This window comes from Bacillus rossius, chromosome 17 (assembly GCF_032445375.1).
Source record: "Bacillus rossius redtenbacheri isolate Brsri chromosome 17, Brsri_v3, whole genome shotgun sequence".
NCBI lineage: Eukaryota > Metazoa > Arthropoda > Insecta > Phasmatodea > Bacillidae > Bacillus > Bacillus rossius.
In genome coordinates, this window is record NC_086344.1 from 37,786,227 (window position 1) to 37,805,622 (window position 19,396).

Below are 19,396 nucleotides of genomic sequence, written 5' to 3' on the forward strand. Positions count from 1 at the left end.
ACGTCTGCTGCACACCCAACACAGTCCCTGATGCTTATGTTCCTGATGCATAGGGGCATGCATATTTCGTGAAAAGATTCCGATACCTAATGAAAGTTAAAACACTGTACCCTCGTCTGTGTTTAGTGATTGGGTGAGTTTCTTTCAGGTACACATCAACTGTTACATCACCAATCACCAGTAATCCAGTGCGGAAGCAAACGCGTCCTGAGTGGCTCGGTCAAACAAAGCAACGACTTCTCTCGCGGACGGTCGCCCATCACGAGGAAAAAACCGCTGGTGCGGGTATACTTTGTTGCAGTCTAATAGGCGGTCAGATTTTTTTCGCAAAAAATGACTGCCCTTACCAATTAAAACTTCCCAGACTTTCCTTGACAGTTAAAACCTCATTGACATTCCATGAACATTTCCCACTTTTCTGACTTTTCCTGAAAAATCCAGCATCCCTGACATTTCCTAAACAATTCCAAATTCCCTTACTTTTCCCTGATTTTTCTCTGACCTTCCAGATTGTGGACACAATGCATAACTCACAAAGGTTCATAAGAGGAATATTGAGGAATTAAAGCTTCATGGGTAAAGGCTGAAGACAGGAAAAAATTTCCGAATAAACATCTTGCTAAAATTCATTCAGTTGGTGGCTCAGACTGTTTGCTTAAACAGACAACACTGCGACACAGTGTGCCGCAAACTGTATTGTCATCATAGATATTGCGATTCATTCATTTTAGACGCCTCACAAGTCAGCAGCCAATGAACGAGAGACTTTTCCCTAAACATGCAGAGGATCGTGAAGTCTATCGTGTAAATGAGTAAAACCGGAATTTTTTTAATCCAGTCCCTAGTCGACAAGGTGATGTACGCGAATTTTCTTGTGATTTAGGCATAATTGAAAAAAACATGTTAAATAGTTTATACTGTATTCTAGTTATTATAGTGACAATGGAAACACTGAGCTGGTTCTTGGAGCGGCGATCTGTGGGACCCGGTCGAAGCTGCGGGCGACCAATGGCAGGTCGCCTCAGTCGCCGCCGTATCCCACCAGCGCGCCGCAGTGCGAGCAGTAGTGCTTCACCATGTAGTTGTCCCCCAGGCAGTACGGCAGCACGGCCAGCGGGAAGCACCTGCCGCAGGCAGCACAGGCAGCTGTACCCCCCACCACGTGGATCACGTGGAGCGAACAGACCTAGCTCCCGATCCCAGCACGGCCCTGGAACATCCTTCTTGTCCTCTACCGGACCTGCCTGCACTATTCAACCCCCACTCGACTGCGTCCATGCAGGTTTCGCCTGGGCCCGACTTAACTAGTTAAGACAGGGGAGTCAGTCCAATGGCTGGCCAATCCCCGAACAAAGCACATGATTAGAGACCTGTAAAATTCGCGATTTAAAATCCCTAAAGGATAGACTCCATGATCCTCTACGCACTCGTGCAAATTACATCTGCTGATTGGTTACCGACTCGTAACACCTGCTGACTGGAATGATCGTGATTAGCAGATTCTTCTGTTAAAGATTTTTCATTGGCCCAGAGTCCTTCAGATAAACTGTAACCCAATCACTGAAGCAAAATAATGTCAAAAGTATTTGGACTCTATCCTATCGCGAAATGAATCCGCGAATTTTACAGGTCTCTACACATGATACACGCCACCCTTTCTGCATGGCTGGAACCGTAAAGGTTTCGGCCTGAGATGCACTTGGAGTCTTCACTGACCCAGACCATTTCTAAATTAGTTAGATGAGGAAAAAATATCCGTCTGTGATCATTGTTCATGCTTTAGTTAACAATAGATAGGGGCACCTGTACTCTGCGGATACATTTCGTGTCAAGGTATTCAGGGACGTAACTAGAAAAGGGAGGGAGATGGGACTTATGCCCTGGGAGCTAAACTGCCGGAGTAGTTATTACTATAGATATTTACTTGAATATCGTAGTGCTAGAAAACTAAAATATATGTAGGAGGACAGATGAATTGAATTATTTTCATTGAAAGGCTGTTGTCGATGAGAGGTGATCTCCCGCACTTGATGGGCCAATGAGAATGCGAGTTCCATACTGCTGCACGATCACCATTCGCCATAACTCTAAGAAAAAGCTACGTTGTTTTGTGAAATACCTCGACAAGAACTATATTCGCAAAATACATGTATATTTCAATAGAGCCATTACCGTTAACAGCGAGATACACTGGTTCCTTTTTATGGGAAGAGAAGGGAACAATTCGCGGATGAATTTGCGATAAGCTAAGATTCAAATAGTTATGGCTTGCTGCTGCATCTGATACGGGCTCACATCTCATTGTGAGGACTCTGGGCCAATGAGAAGCACTCAACCAAAGCTGTATCAAATCACACAGGCTACTACGTTAAGATAACTTACAAGACAGCAGCCAATGAGTGGGTGACCTCTGCCCGAGTATATGTAGATGTGTAGTCCACACTTGAGGCCACTGAACCCGCTAATTTTGCCAGCCCATAGTTATGGGGAACGCCATATCGGTAGAGACTGGATAATTCGCTAGTTCAGTGACCTCTAGGATAGACTCCATGATCTTCTGCATATTAGTACAACCTTTGGCTGTTCATTGGCTGCTGACTTGAGAGGCGTTCCTACCATGTGACTAGTGATTCGATCTGTTTTCGATTGAGTGTCCCTAAAATGGCCCAGTGTCCTCCAAAATAACAGTAAACCAAAAGCACCTGTCGCCCCTCCAAGTGTCAAGTCCCCAGTGTTGCCAGATCAAATGCCTCAATACTTAATTTACACTCCTCGTATATTTATAAAGGCAGGCATTTTTAACGAAAAAATTCTGAACGCCCATTAGACTGCAATAAAAGGTATACCCGCACCAGCGGTTTCTTCCTTGTGACTGGCGGCCGTCTTCGAGAGAAGTCGCTGCCTCGCTTCCGCACTGAATCACTGTGATTGGTTTGCTGAGAGTACATGTTTATCTGAAAGAAGTAGTTTCGTGTGAAAAATGCATGTCCACGCCTACTGAAGAAGTAAGTGTAAGCTGTCCAGGCCCCCCACATCATTCTGTGGGCCCCGTTGCTAGAAGTCATGATGCCCCCCCCCCCTTTTTTTTTCTAACAGAGATTTAAAAAAATGTTTTTTTTCCCTTTATGTAAATTGTTTTAGTTATATACTTGTTTTAACCTTTTCACAATTATTTTTAAAACACATTAAAACTAGTTTTAAGTCAGTGTTTGGATTGTCAACGTAAATTTATTTTGAATAATGGCAAATAAATAAGTGTACGTGATCTGCACTGTCAACATGGTGTCACATCAATTGGTGGTGGTTTTGTTACTCACAGTTGTAGATTCAGACACGTTCTTCTGTATGCACAGCATATTCCGAATAATATTACTCTGGTGTAATATTTAATCTGTAACTAAATTTAGGCCTTACTGTTTAATTGTTTTCTATGATTTATTTAAAATTGTCTACTTTTTTGGTTTTAAGTTTTTTCTTTCCTTCGCGGGCCCCCTAGACCCATGGGCCCCGTTGCCATAGCAACGGTAGCACCGGCCATGTGGGGACCCTGAAGCTTTAACATACCCCAGGGCCGGTGCAAGGTAAATTGGCGCCCTAGGCGAAAAACCGTAATGCCCCCCCCCCCCCCCCCCCCCTTCCCGGCCGGACACCAAAAAAAAATTTCCTTGCCTCAAAATACATCAGGTAAGTCTAAGATTTTGTCAACAATCAAATGTAAGCAGGCTTTTTTTTTTTTACTTTTTTACTTAATACAAATCATGAACAGGTCACCGTGGACTTTAAATAATTACTTATATCAATATAAACATTCCAAACTGTTTTCATCTGGTTTCAATAATCGTTAAACATGTTATATGAGCTGTTGTGTGTCGTGCTGCGCCGCCCCCAGCTACTTGGCGCCCTAGGCGGTTGCCTGGTTCGCCCGAGTGGACGCGCCGGCCCTGACCTTCCCCCCACCGCTAACTCTAACCCCCCGCTCGTTGTTCGCTGTGATGTGCGCCTCTCACCCGAACATGCAGAACATGAAGGCCATGAGGTGGGCGGAAGGGTCTATCTTCTTCCACACCCGGGTGTACATCCTCCTCCCGCAGACGGGACACTGCACCAGGACCGGGTTGTCCCCGATGTGCACGTACCGCACCTTGTCGGCTTCACCGACCGACGAACACACCAACAAGCCACGTCGTCACCAAGCATGGCTGTCCATGTGGGATGAGAAGATACTCGTGGTTTCAGTGACCGAGTAAAATATTTTCTGAAATATCCGTCACGTGTCCGTCCGCCATCTTTTCATCCGTCGCAACACTTCGTACGTTCGTCATTATACTCGAATGCTGCCAACAACTATTAAGGCTTAAATTTTTCGAGGGAATTTCCCTTGTAAATGTTTAACACTTTGACGATCATGCATGCTAAGAAATTATAAATGATTAAACAAACTCTAAATATTTATTTTAATATATTTTCGAGTTATCCTGCACTATATTAATTACTTTTCTGTCTCAGATATATATATTTCAAATATAAAATATAAAACTTTTTCACAAACGAGTTAAAAACATAATACGGAAGCAGCTTGAATTTAAAAAAAAAAACTTTTTGATAAGAAGACAATGCCTTTCAGGCATTTTTGGGGTTGTAATTTCATCCGTCGGTCGACAGAGAAAGTTTGGCAAGGTTTTGACGGACTGACAAATGGAATTTTTTCTGGCCTTCTGATTAGCTGAAGTTCACGTGACTGACGGAGGAATGAGATGGATCATTTTGAGTTCAGCTTAACAAATATGGCAAGCTTTTATAACCTTAACCTTGAAAAAAAAACCTAAACAATTGTTGCAATAAGTTTTTTCTAAACTAAAATTAATTCTGGCTTCGAAACAGTAACTTACGCATAATATTTTGGTGGTGGCTAAGATTAAAAATTTTTTAAACAAAATTAAAAGAGTATTTCAGCCATCTGTGATTTTAAAAATACAAACTATATATTTATTTATTTTAAGGCTTGACCTAATTAATCACAGTTATCGTAGTTAAATACATAAGGCCTTTAGGTGTAAAAACACCATGGTTATAAAGCTAGGTCTAGCAACTTCCTATCCTTTGCCTTGGCATGTATCATCTGCTTAGTGAAGCTGGCGGTGGCCTGTAACTAACAGCGTTAGTAGTAAATGAGCCCATTATTGACAAGTTTTAAATGGAAGTTTTATATATTATATTATGTAATTTTTAATTCCACCTGAATTATTATTTTTTTTCCAGGTTTGTATAACTTCTTTTTCGTTTGGGTGCTTGGTATGTAACTAATCAAATCAAAGTTAATATTAGAGGTTTTAGGTGAAAAATAAATTTGTGCCAATTATTTCAATTACGGCACATCTTCCAAATAAATTAAACATCCTATACTGTAACTGAAGTTTAAAATTAAACCAGGTAAAATGGCCCCTATATTGGTTCGTGTAAGTCACTAAACCCCTCTCACCTTTGGGCTTAAACCCCTCCCCCCCCGCCCCCCAATTCCTAAAACCCTGAATCGGCCCTTAACCACGAATTGTATATTTCCCCAATCTCTGGTCTAAATGTAACAAAATCTGGACATATTTTCACTCATGGTACGTCTTTACGAAATCAAGGAAAAAATCTGCCTGTGACATGCTGTGCGGGGATAAAATGTGTAAGAATTTCAAGATATTCTGTTTTGAAGTGAAATTTCACTACAGCCGGTAGGGTAAGTAGAGACGATGCCTCATCAGTGCGCAACGAAATGTGCAGCGATCAGGACATGCAAAGTTCGTGTTAATTTTTATCACCAAGTTAGGATCGAATAGTGTTTGTGTCAGCAAGTCATTCTCAGATGAGGATTTGCTACTGTCGCAGTTAACATCTTCTACAGGTCACACCAAGGGCGTCGCCAGCCGATGGCCAGTCGATGGCCTAGGGGGAGGGGGGGGGGCAAGTTGTGGGAAAAGTATGTATTTCTTTGCATTTGGCTACATTTTTTTGAATCTCTAGTGCTCTGGGGGGGGGGGGGGGGATCTCTAGTGCTCTGGGGGGGGGGGGGGGCAACTGCCCCCCCTACCCCCCTGGCGACGCCTATGGGTCACACATTCTTCGGCAATGAATTTTCCATTGGCTTCTATTCATCCAAGATGTGTGAACTAGGCAGTTATCCAATGACAGTGGTCATTCATTGAGACACAAATTGAGACGGAAATATCACGGATTGTTCTGATCGCAAATTAAACTGCAAGCATGTATACCTCTGTGTGGCTCTGATGATTGTATCTCCGCGACTGCGGACCAGGCAATTGTAACGGCCAGCAGGGGAGTGGCCAAACACATCGACCCATTCCAAAGAAATGGGAGGTTTGCACAGTAGGGAATCAGCCAAGGGTGAAGCATATGTGGGTGGAGTACACACAGAAATGTGAATTTTAGACTGACATCCGATGAATCCGTGAAATTTCCGGGTCTGCATTCAGTGGTTCAGGCATTTGAAGGCATTTGAAGTCTTAGACTCTGGCCAGATAATAGTGCAAAATTTCAAATCCCTACCCACACTGTACTTATATAGAAGATTCCTTTGGAAATCATTTGCAAAGACATAGTTTGTAATTCTACAACACATGCCTATGTTTTTTTTTACATATATTAAATACGTTTTTCGAGATAATACTGAGTATTTCTTACGAAAATTGGCGCAATATATTATATTTTGATTGATGTTTCACTAAAACATGAGGAGATCGTGAAATATTCAATAATTTGACTTTATTTTATTTATCAGGCTTATTAGTGTGTGCAGTTAATACTGGAAAGCTATTCAAGGAACGGTTTACAAATAACTCTGAGCACAAATAATACATGCCCGGGTAAGAATCAGAACCCAGTATTACTGCAGAAACTATCTTTTTTTGTTCCAGTGACATGAAAAACATTTTGCAGAGTAATGATCCAGAGGCGGGCGAAGTAGTTTGAAGAGCCGTGTTTATTGTTGTTTTGCAGTGGAGCGGTGATCCGCGGCTCGTGATTGGTTGAGAGGCTGCGCTAGTCCCAGGCGTGGCCCAGCAGCGCGCCGCAGAGTGGGCAGTAGTGGCGCACCCTGTAGCTGCCCCCCAGGCAGTACGGCAGCACGGCCAGCGGGAAGCACCTGCCGCACGTGTCGCACCTTCTTACCGTCCGGTCGTCATCTAAAACATTTCCACGGGCATAGCGCCACCATTGGTCTACGCCATGGACGTGGATCCCCAGGGGCGGGGACCCCCTTGGTCGGGATGAGGCGGGACTAGCTGGTGCTTTTAGCGCGGTGTCTCTTCTGGACTGGCGCGCAGTCTTCTCGTCATGCATTGAGTGGTGACCGTGACATCACATGGCGGAGAAATGAAGATAAATGTGTAGTGCAAGTCTCTTGAGTGCTTTCAACAATCTGCACCGGTTGTTTTACACCCAAAAATTACCTCGAAAAAAAAAAGCCTTTCAGCCATTTTCCCTCGTCTAAAAACACAGTTTAAAAACTTAACCCGCCAAATTAAAACTACTTTTCGGCTCTCAACGAAAACTTAAATGCTTTTGGTAAGCAGACCCCACTCGGATATCTTGAGTACTTTTCGAACCACATTGTTTTTCCTGAAGCTCTGCGCACCGTGTGTGTTTCTGGGCAGACAGGGGTCTTAAGAAACCCCTCACTGAGGGGGCCCGTTTGCGCTTTAAAAATTGGGACTGTGAAATGTGATTGTTACGTAAAAGTCAAAACTGTGTTTTATGGGAAGCTTTCTGTACACATTAATGGGTTCTGCTTATTGCATGCATGCAGGCCAAAAATATGAGCAGTATACAACATACAAGTACCGTAGTCAGAGATGACGTGTCAGTTAACCCTTACATGCAAAACTCTCGGGGTAGCTAAGAAAACAATGGCAGGACAACGTCTGTTAAGGATCTGCTAGTACGTGTGTGTGTATGTGTGTGTGTGTGTGCGTGGAAGCAGCGCCGCTAGAGGGCGGGCTCACCCGATGACGCAGCAGCAGAGCGCCATGAGGTGCGTGGACATTCTGATGCTCCTGGACACACGCGTCGTCACGCGTCGCTCGCACACGGGGCACTCCAACACCACCGGCCACTCGCCCAGGTGCACGAACATCACGTACTCCGCTTCGCAGCGCCACGGCCACAACAACAAAGTGGCTCACAGACACAACGCCCTCCGCCTTCACGGGGGATTCCTTCGGAAGCCACTTGCCAGTGCCGCAGGAAAGATTTCAGCTGCATCCAGATGCCAGCCTAATGGATCCCTCAGCTAAAGGATCCTCTAGACGTGCATCGTAGTGGATGCGGCCATCTTTGTGTTGCTTCCGAATTCTCACGAGGGATTTCCATTACGTCAACTTGACTCGAGATTTCTAGGGATGCGACACTCGCATTCACTAATGCATCCCTGCTTCGGAACCGTTGTCATTTTGTTGGAGTTTTATTCAAATACTGCCCATCTTGATCAAATTCATTAAACAGTTAATACTATAAAGTTTCTCTCTGTCTTTTGCGAAATGTTGTTCGCGCCATCTGCCACAGATGGCAGCATGCTGTGTTTTCCTGCGCGGTGACTAGGCCACCGCCATGTTGAGTCCAGGCAAATGTTGAATACTACTACTACTACCATTCCAGCCACATGTGAAAAATAGCATTTTTGGTTTAAAGGGTAGTGTAAAATTATTGGACATATTACCTTTAATGTAAATGTAGGGACGTAAATTTTTGCTGTTTTCACCATGAAATATCTCTGATCATGTTGTCACCGCACTACAGTTTACTTGATACTAGCTACAACGTGATATTGTGGTTCTCCAGAAATACTTAGGGATACAGCGAAGCCGAGACTGATTTATAAAAAACAGAGACCTTAATGCAGGTATGTTACGGTCAGAGCCAAGACTGTTTTCCATCCTAATTGGTTTTCCATTTCAAGTGAATATTGAACAATATCTAGTAATATATACTTGTAACTAGGGTGGAAAACAGTCTAGGCCCTGGCCATAAACTACTGACATTGAATATCCCTAACGATCGCTGGAGCATCACATGATCATGTCGCAGTTAGTATCAAGTAAACAGTAAGGCAGCGTCAACAGGATCAGGTATATATATCGTTGGAAACAGACTCAGCTAAGCAATTAAAGCATAAAACAAATTTATACCACTATATTTAAATTACAGGTAACGATTAAAATAAATTTCTACCATCTCAACCCGAAAACACCTCTAACCATTTACCTTAACCGAGACACAGCTCAGTCGAACATAAAATGCTAGCTAATTACATGTGAATTTCTTGAAAATATCTGAATGCGCGTCGACAAAATCATTACTTATAAAAAAAAAGGAACTGAATAAATCAATTTTTGGGAGTTTTCCTTTATTTTTATAGTGGCACCCCTACAGCAGACAACTATAAAGTTCGTTTCCACACTGAGTGGCTGTGAACCGGTTGCCAACAGTAGAAACTGAACCGATCACGAAAAAAAAAGCGATGATACTTTGTTTTAACATGTAGGCTCGAAATTATTAATTGTAAAATAAAAACCCTTTTAATGTATTGTTAAAATATTATAAATTGGAATACTTTCAATCGTCAACTTACGCATGGTGAGTAGGTGATGAAGGGTTTGCTGAATAACTATGAAGGGATTTTAACCTTTCTATCCATATTTGTAAACACACTCTAATCCATAGAGTATAAATGCATTTGCAGTGTGTAAAATGTTAAATGCGTCTATGCACAGAAACCCAGGTGAAGAAAAGTGAGTGGTTTAATCATGGAGGTAAGAAGAAAGGGAGTTTGTGTGCAATCTTTGCAATGGTAATACTCCCCACTAATTGTGTTTTAAAGCATGACACTGGGTAGTTTGTTATCTAGTTGGCATATATTTACAAGAACCAAAAACGAGGTTCTTTTTAAAACCACAATTATCGACACCCAGAGCAACTGTAAGAAGTACTTTATAGCAGGTGGAAAAGGTAATTTATGTATAAATTGGTAAACCTTCTGACGAGTTTTTTATGTCAATATCGAAATGTTCAAGATCTATGACATCCGATTATTTTTATTTCAATATAAACAAGATATATTCCCGCCTGTAAAACTGGAGGGTTCAGGTATTTGACATCTTACTCAAACAGTGGAAGAACACACTGCAAAACTTACCTTTTAAAATAGAGATTATATAAAAAGGTGAGATCCATCAAATATTTATAAATAAATTGCCCAACAAGGCAGTGCATATTCGCTACCTTACTGAAATGTCTTGGAATACCGCCCTAAACCGTTAGTACATTCTAAAAATATATTTTGTACGGGTCACATTTTACTACAGATAATAATTAATAGGTTTTGTTACTCTCAAAACATTAAGCATTTGGATCTTAGTTTCACGATTAAGAATTGGAATAAAAGTTATGAACTAAAATACTGCAATAACATGTTTATTATTGTTTTTCACAGCTATCATTGTAAGGATGTGCGTTTCTCAGTGAAACAATGTACCAAAAAATCAATTTAATTATAAAGTACGTATTGAAGGCTAATAACAAACTAATTCAGCAATCTACATTATAATATCTCCAACATTTTCGATAAAAGTCTATTTGCAAGTAAAACAAAAATGTACTTATAACTATGAAATATATTGTTGTTATTATCTTTGAAAGAATTGTATTGTTGATTTATATTGTTGTTAAACGTTGTGTGTGCAGAAAATTAACCAAACTATTTATAACATTCATAACCTCTTAGACATACTAGAATCATATAGCTACAGCGATGTCACATAACCTATTACCTACTATTTATCCTACCAAACTATATGTATTTTCTATTCATCATGGAATCTTTTTATTATACACAGCCGTCATAGAAAAGTGTTTCTAGTACTAACACACGACAAGACATTTTCACGACACAGTAAATGGATAACGAATTCTTTTAGACGCGATGATTATAAAAGCCATAAATTGTACTTTTTGTCTGATCTTCCGTAACAAATGGTTCATTTAAGATATCCCAACTGATTTTAATGTAAATTTTAAATCATCGTGACACACACAAAAACACACGCGTGTTCGCAACTGGCTACAAATAACACATTTTTCTTTACTCTGCACCAGACCTTATGAAGTCGGAAACCAGTTTTACAAATCAGTTTAAACACGTTGACGCCGCCTGTCGGTGCTCCCTCTGAGAGCACAGGCCGTTATATGTCCTCAACACCTCAAATTAGTGCAAGTGTAATGAACACGCCAACACGTGCCAAGTAGAGTAGGGTAGAGCAGTGCACCAAACAACATGATGCAAGTCACGGCCGACTGTGTTGCACGAGCGCCCGGCCGGGTGTGGCAATGCGCAATCATAACACAGTACACATGCAATTATTGTTAAGAAAAGTAACTAACACTTTTTATGTAATTAATCTTCCTAAATAATTAATTCATGTTAACGCAAATACTTTTGTGTCATAAAACTGGCCGTAAACATCTTCCCGCGCTCCGTATCTTTCCGTGGGAAATCATCCCCTCCCTGGCCGGGTTGCCTGGGAGAATCGTCAGTAGCCTTCCAGCACTCACCAGGGCCGGCAGCTCCGCGCACGTGGGGCCTTCAACTTTCGCGCCAAAACCAACTTGTAGCTTCCATAGGTATATCTTGCAATCCGTTTTCATCCGCTCCACGGCCAGCCCTAAATCAACCGTACGACGTGTCGTGCGGTTTTTCATTAATAATATGTGACTCAGCCATGAGTCGTTTCGCGTAATACGTAATTTTGTCGTTTTGGGCAGCACGCCGAGGTGCCCGCGCTTCACGCCATATTACCTCCGTCAGGAGATTTGAAATTTGCCCACGCAGGGCGGCATTGCGCCAAATGCGAACTGTGACTTACTAACGAATCAGCTCCTGGGACTTGCCACGTTCGTGAGTGAGTTTCCGTGCCCCGGTACCGCCATGCCCGCGCCCAGCATTACGTGGCGCCACGCCACCACGAGGATGGAATCTCGGTAACTATATTAATTTAATCTGAGTAGTGTTCCTGTATCAGATTCTTACAGCCAACGGGACAATTCCAGGTCAAACTCTTTCCACCGGTATCAATGTTAGTATTAGGTTTCAGCCCTCAGCCAATCACGTGCGGATAACTCCAGTGGTTCAACTAAGTCATTTATTAATTAATTAATTGGAGTGTTCCTTTGCTTCACCGTTTTGTAAATCACTAACCGCAACGCCCAGATGCGCTATGCGCCTTCATCGCCGCTACTAAGAATCTCTGGGTAGCCTGCAACTCTTGGTGGGGTATTTCTAAGGAATTCTGTAAGACGTGAATCAGTACCGCCATTCGAGGGCTGTGTGTGCGGAGATGAGAAGGTAGATGATGATACGGCCAGTTATGCGACGTCGTTCTGTATCAAGTGACGTAATGTACCGTGTGACGTATTAATAAATCCAGTTATATTTACGTTTTATTTTAATCATGCAGCATCCTGGGTGGCCTAAACAGCCCGGGGAGTCCTTTGTCGACGCGTCCCTGCCTGCAGCCACGAGGCAAAGAACCCCACCCTCGAGATCAAATTCTAACTTTCACAATCTAATTTCTCAAAATTAAAACAGGCAATGAGGACGGTGTCAACGTGTAATGTAATTTTTTTGATATTTTCTAAATTTCACTACAGTCGCAAGTCAGTTTCAGTGCTAGTTACGAAACAACCGTCGCTAGGAGCGTTAAAAGCATTTATTTCCGCGATTTGCAGAGAGTTTTACGTATTGAGATCTGAAGCATTTGACTTCAACTGACAGACACCAACGCCTTGGGTTAACATATCTGTTGCACGCGAAATTCAAATTTGCGTGTTTCACGTCTGTGACGTTGTAGGGTTGTGTTTTCCGGTCACAAGTCCCTTAATAATTTTTCTTGCCAAGTTTGTACATTCATTTCAAGCAAATTTCCTAGTATCATGTAAAAACTCGTAGGCATATCAAAGAAGAAAAAGTTTTAATTTTCTGTTATTTACCGAGTCATGTACCTCAGATGTAAACACTCCATTGTGATTCCTGAAATACAGTAATAAGTAGCAGTGCTTGTGTTTATGTGTTGTTTTTTTTACGCGTTTGAAAACGAAAGGTATTTTAGTCACTGAACCCACGCAGCAGCACGTGTTCGGGTCCAAGAGGGCTAATCAGCAACGGCCATACCCCACCAGGCTCCCGCAGCGGCTGCAGAAGTGCTTCGTCTTATAGTTTATCGGGCTGCAGCACTGCAGCGCCGCCAGCGGGAAACATCTGCAACAAAAACATTTCGCACTGAAAAAAAAAAAAGATAAAGTGAGCTAGGGCGCGGTTACACGGGAGTCTGAACTACTTCAGGTGAACATGTTCAGCTGTTGAGTGCGGTTACACACAGTCTGAACATGTTTCGTTCGAGGCCATTTCCCATTTAACTTGAACAGGTTGGCAAAGTAGTTCAGATCGACATATCTTCTACATTAGCCTCTGATTGGCTGTTTAGAATATAAACAGTCCTTTACAGAAATTGAAGATGGAAAGTGTTACTGGCACAAGTTCGAGTAATATTTTACCGAATGCAACAAAAAAATCAATAGGTAATTATATATTTTTTTAAATTGATCCTGACCTTAATTTTCTTAAAACTCAGATAGGTACTCTCGCTCAAAAAATAATAAAAAATAAGTTTAAGAAATTAAATGTGCATGTTGTTTGAATTCCCGATTTGTAAAAGAAAAAATATTGAGCAATATGAAAACTCATTCCATTTCTGCTGATAATACTGTATAAACAAGTGAGAAAATTCCGCGTGTTCTGGATACAAAATGGAGAAGATCAACAACAATCATTCGTTGACAGTAGACAATCGGTTTTAGAGCTGAACACACTTTTCAGCAACTACAGTGTAACCGTACACTTTCGCGTTTGTAACCGTGTTTACTTAAACATGTTCACCTGAAGTAGTTCAGGGTCCCGTGTAACTGCGCCCCTAGTCTTCCAATTCTTGCCAGAGATGTGTAAACATCTAACCTCGGAAACAGGGGGTAACCGCATGGTAAGTATGTGTGGCCATTTTTTTCTTTCTTTTTCCTTCAGCTAATTGTTGAGGCCATATTTGTTAGTCGCCCCAACAATTGGCTGGAGTGTAGTGATTGCAGTGTGGTAATTGTTCTAAATGACTTATTTTATGAAAGTAACTTGTTTTAAAAAAACGGAGATTCTAACCCATACTTATTAACTATGTCAGATGTCTTAAGTTATTTTTATTTATTTATTTGTCAATTTTTACGATTTTTAATATGTTTAAATTAGTCAAAATACAGTTAATTGTATAAAGTTACTAGATGCACTCAAACTTAAGCTTGCTTTTGTGAATGCTACATTTTCCTGTTTAATTTACTGAATTGTAATCAATGTGTAAAAAAAAGAGGAAAATAAAAAAATCTAAAATAAAATAAAAAAATGTGTGCGAAATTATTATGGTCAAGGTATCCTGCTTAAGGTAGGGCATATTTAAAAAGTCGTTACGGCACTTTTTACTGACACCACGCAATTTTCAAGTACTTTTCATGGCAGTATGTGTTTGAGATTTATATTATTGTGAGGCCTAGACCCAAAACTATTTATTTACACACTTTCCATGGTTTTCTATGATATAATTTAAAACAAATCGAACATAAACAGTCGACTGAGACAAATAAGTTCATAGGTACTGAAAAATTAATGTTTTTTAATTGACTTCGCTGGAAATCGAACCATGGACTCCTGATTCAATGATGTAAGACCTTTTTTATTTTAGCAATTTATATTAGATATATAAATTTTTAAATAAATTATCTAAAATTGAAATCGAGTTAAATTATACTCGAGGTCTCACATTTCAAGGATATGGTTAGATGTTAAGGTAAACATCAGACCTCTGAGAATTGAATTAAAAATTTTCGAGGAATGTTGAGCCTCTTTCCAACCTCCAACTTTTTTTTTTAATAAAATGGGAAATTTTATCTTGAAACGAGAGCTTTTCCTTCGAAATAGGGAAAATTTGTTAGTCATATTGAATAACCTTTGAGGAAGTTTGTGGAAACTTTGGCTGCAATGACGTCACAAATCCAAGATGGCTGTCGGTTATTGTCTTGCACCTCGCACCTCATCCTGAATCCCGTAGCGGACTCGCCATTTACACATGACTCGTGCTGCCTCCCTCCTCTCTTCCCCAGCAAGAACTCGCCTCATGATTCTGCTGGCATATCTAGCCCCAGTGCGTTTTAAAGGCCCGACTACAATTACAGTGTCCTAACCTGTGACCGACAGACACTAATCAATGATTGGCCCATGTGACCCTCCGACATCATGCGTGGTGTGGGCGATGGTCCGAATCTCACTGGTCATAAAACATTGGTCAACTTAAACTTTTTGTCCCAATCTGTGTCTTCCGGTAGAATATAAAAATGAACATTTGTGCTATTTGCTGTTTCCGATTCCAGTTTCAAAATGTAAACAGAAAATAATGGACATTTATTAGTTTACTTTTGCCTTACAGAATAAATAAATATTATTTAACTCCCACAAATTTCACAAGTTAACTAAATATTCAAAACTTAGCCACATACACATTTACAAATAATCAAGTAAACAAAAAAATATATTTTGGCTCTGTATATTTACTGCACTCGGGTGACTACCTACTTAATAAATCAGAATATTCGGACATAGGACATCGCAGGTGTAGACAGGGCTGTTTCCCATGTGACAGTGTGACGTTATTCATATTAAGATAAGGACACGGACCGCCTACCAGTTCGGACTGTTGTAGATGGGCCTCATAGTGTCACCGAGCTTTTAAATGTGGATTGTTGTGCCCAACCAGTACCGGTATTACATTTACCCGACAAGGCACAACCCTGCCGCTGCGACAAGTGCGGACTGATGCAACTTTGTTCTAATGTTGGTACGCATCATGCGGTCACACGCCGGACACTTGATGCAGGCGGGCTTGTCTCCCAGGTTCACGTACCGCACTGAATCTGTCAAAACAAAAAATAAATTTGGACCATGATATAAAATGGCTTTTCGATATGAAAAAAAAGTTAGTAGACATACAAAATCTTTGCCGATAATTGAATTTTCTTTGTAAGTTAGGTAGGTAGACCTACATGCATAATTTTGTATAAAAATAACTCTAATTTTATTCCAAACCAATGTCGTATTGATATTTATTAACTAGTTCATACATACATTTCTAAATCAGCCCTACATACATTTCTAAATAAATAATTTTGGATAAATATTCTGGCGGTTTTAAGCCAAACAATTCTTTAATTAAAATTCCAGACTTACACATGTTAATATTTGACCATATACCATTTTGATATCCTCCGTCAAAAAATATTGGGATCGGCAAGAAACTAAAATTTTAATTAAATGTAATTTACTACATAGCCAAATATCAATACAATCGTAGAAAGTAAACTAACCAAAGAATATGCCATAAAATTAATACCTAAAGGCACTGAATGGAAAATGTGGGCCTACTTTATTTAAGCCATAGAAAATAGAGGGAGGAAGCATAGATCAAGCGATAGGGCTGTTATGGAAAATAAACAGTATGGTGGGTCAGCTGTGTTCGAGTAATAAGGGCTTACACGAAAAGTGTTGATCTGCAATATCTTTGCGGATTTAAGTCAAACCCAGCCACTGCGAAGATGGTGCACATCACCTCCTATCGTCGTTGTACTTGGGGATCGCTGGGTATCTAGAACCTCCACAGTTCGTATAATCTCACTTCCGGTGTATTTAGTATAGAAAAAAAAAAGCAAAAAATGATACACTATACAAGATGGTGACCTCCAGAAGAAAAATCAATATGGCGGCTGTGACATACTCCAATATTATATCCTACAGCAGACGAAATCAAGATGGCGGCCTCCAGCAGACAAACACAAAATGATGAATATGATGTCAAAATCCAATATGGTCGAAAGTTATTGAAACAAAATGGCCGTATCCAAAATTGCAGCTGTGGCATCATAATCCAAGATGATGGCTGGGGTCATGGGGCTAACCCTGCTTCCCACTAAGTTCTTCGCCACACACTGTAGGGCGTGCGAGCTGGCACCACCCTCACGGGACCGACAGACTCCGGTTGTTTTCCCACGTAATTCACCGGCATGGATGCGTGCCGGCTTCAACGTCTCGAACCAGGAGCAAGGGCCATAGTAAGTATATAAATTACATTTTTCTAGATGTGTATGTGGAGTACTGAGCAGTTGTACTTGTAAGTACATGTGGGTGCTGCATTAAAGCTGTACGTTGTGACGAAATGAGTCACAGCGATCAATTCAAAACGGTTTATGTACTTTTAAATTACATTCTGTCTGCAAATATTTTTCATTTATATATATTTAAAAACTTTGAAACAGTACTGCTCTTTGAAGTACATTACTCTATGATGTTATAGAATAATACGCATTCTACGCATCATTTGAGTTATATGTTATTTTAACAAACACTTATTTTGATTGTTTTATTGGTTTTAACTATTTTTGTTTTAAAATTGGATATTTATTTTTTTTATCTTTGGGTTGATTCACGTCTGGTTTTAACCTTGGGTTTTAAGCATTTCTGTACTTGGCGTCTGTTGGCTTGGGCCTCAGCCGGCCAATCAGATTATTTAATTTAAATACTTGCAAACATTTAAATTGTTCGGAAAAATAACTTTCTTCTGAAACAAGACTCCATCCTACACGGATACTAAGGTTCTTGTCAGCAGAAAGCATTTTAAAATGCTATTTTTAAATATTTATATGCGTAGTACTGTTAAGGCTAGGGTAACTCTAGAAAGAGTTGTGAAATAGGAGTGCTCGACCAACGAGAGACGCAGTAAGTCTTTCAAAGCTTACATTAACAATACCTATCTATGTTTTCACACTGCCGCCGCCATTCACTGTTTACCCGCGATCCCTTATTGTTCTATGCCCGCGATCGTGTATCTCATTATTATACTATCACCTACATTGACGAAAGTTCTCAAAAATTTTTTTTTAAAATACCCACACACGTAATCATAATGAATGTCGCTGATTGCGTGAATACAATTGTATTGTAATGCAAGTTGTAAACTGTTTTTTTTTCTTCAGGGTTAATTCAGGAACGTCTCTAGTATATGGAAAAAAAATATTCCTATTTGTCATGGTTAAATAATGAATAGCAAATGCAGTGTAAAAGCACAGGGATTGTAATGTAATATATAAAACATTAATTATTCTTACAAACTAGTAGCAATTACAAAACCATCCCTTCGGAGTAAATTTAGGGATGTGTGTAGTGTGTGTAAAACGTGTATTCCTATTGTTTTTTCTTTCCGTTCTAAAAAGTCATGATGTCAGATAATTAGCCAAGTACAGTTCCTATACTTGTATTAAAACTGATTATTTGCAGACAGTGATAACATTTGGAAAATAGTCAAATTTATGAAATCTAGATAACTTTTAAGTTAGGGAAATTGGTAATTTTACACATGACTTTTGGTGTATTTAAATGAGCACAACATAACTTTCCAGACCATTAACAAGCTAAGTCTGTTACAATCATGCTTTGCATTGTTTTGTTAAATTAAATATCTTTCCAGACCATTAACAGGCTACGTCCGGTATAGTTGTGATAAGCTGTTTTGTTAAATCCAATATTTAATTACTGTATGATCTAAAGTTCAAGGGTATTAGTGTCTGTGTATGTATGTGTACAAGGGTGATTTATGTGTACTACACCCATTACCAAATTTTCTCTCCACAATAACAGATATATAAATTTGTTTACCTTATTTCACAGAGTAGGTAAACCTGACTAACCATTATTTTGTTGTTTTGTTTTTCTGCACATTTTAAATCCCTACAGAGTACGCTTGTAACCTACTATAGTTAGGGACTAGAAAAATTCACGATTTTGATGACCTCTAGGATAGAATCCACAATCCCCTATACACTCAGGCAAATGCCACCTGCTTATTGGCCACTGACTCGTGACACCTGTCAACTGGGATGCTCGCGATTCAATACTTTTTTTGGTTGAAGGTTTTTCATTGGCTCTGTCTTTCAGGTAAACTGTGAGCCAATCAGAGAAGCAAAATATAGATACAGTTGTTTGGATTATAGCATATTGTGAAATGAACCCGCAAATTTTTCCAGTCTCTAACTATAGTTTCACGGACCCTAAATAAACCTAACATATATTTTCTTGTCATATCTGAGTATCACTGTACTTCATACTGTGGTAAAAAAGTAGTAAAGGAAACAGGCCCAAAAAAAATTATTACTACCTTTCTTTTGACTTCCCAACATATTGACACATTACAGAGTCATCACA

General features: G+C 40.1%; 1 protein-coding gene across 1 annotated transcript; it reads right to left on the reverse strand.

Moving 5' to 3' along the window:
* Positions 1–6,751: 6,751 nt before the first annotated feature.
* Positions 6,752–9,712, reverse strand: LOC134540727 (lipopolysaccharide-induced tumor necrosis factor-alpha factor homolog). The gene is made up of 2 exons (XM_063383624.1): positions 8,007–9,712; positions 6,752–7,147 (listed from the first exon to the last, which is right to left on the reverse strand). The coding sequence occupies exons 1-2, from the start codon at positions 8,135–8,137 to the stop codon at positions 7,045–7,047; spliced, it is 234 nt and encodes a 77-aa protein (XP_063239694.1). The 5' UTR covers positions 8,138–9,712; the 3' UTR covers positions 6,752–7,044.
* Positions 9,713–19,396: the final 9,684 nt, after the last annotated feature.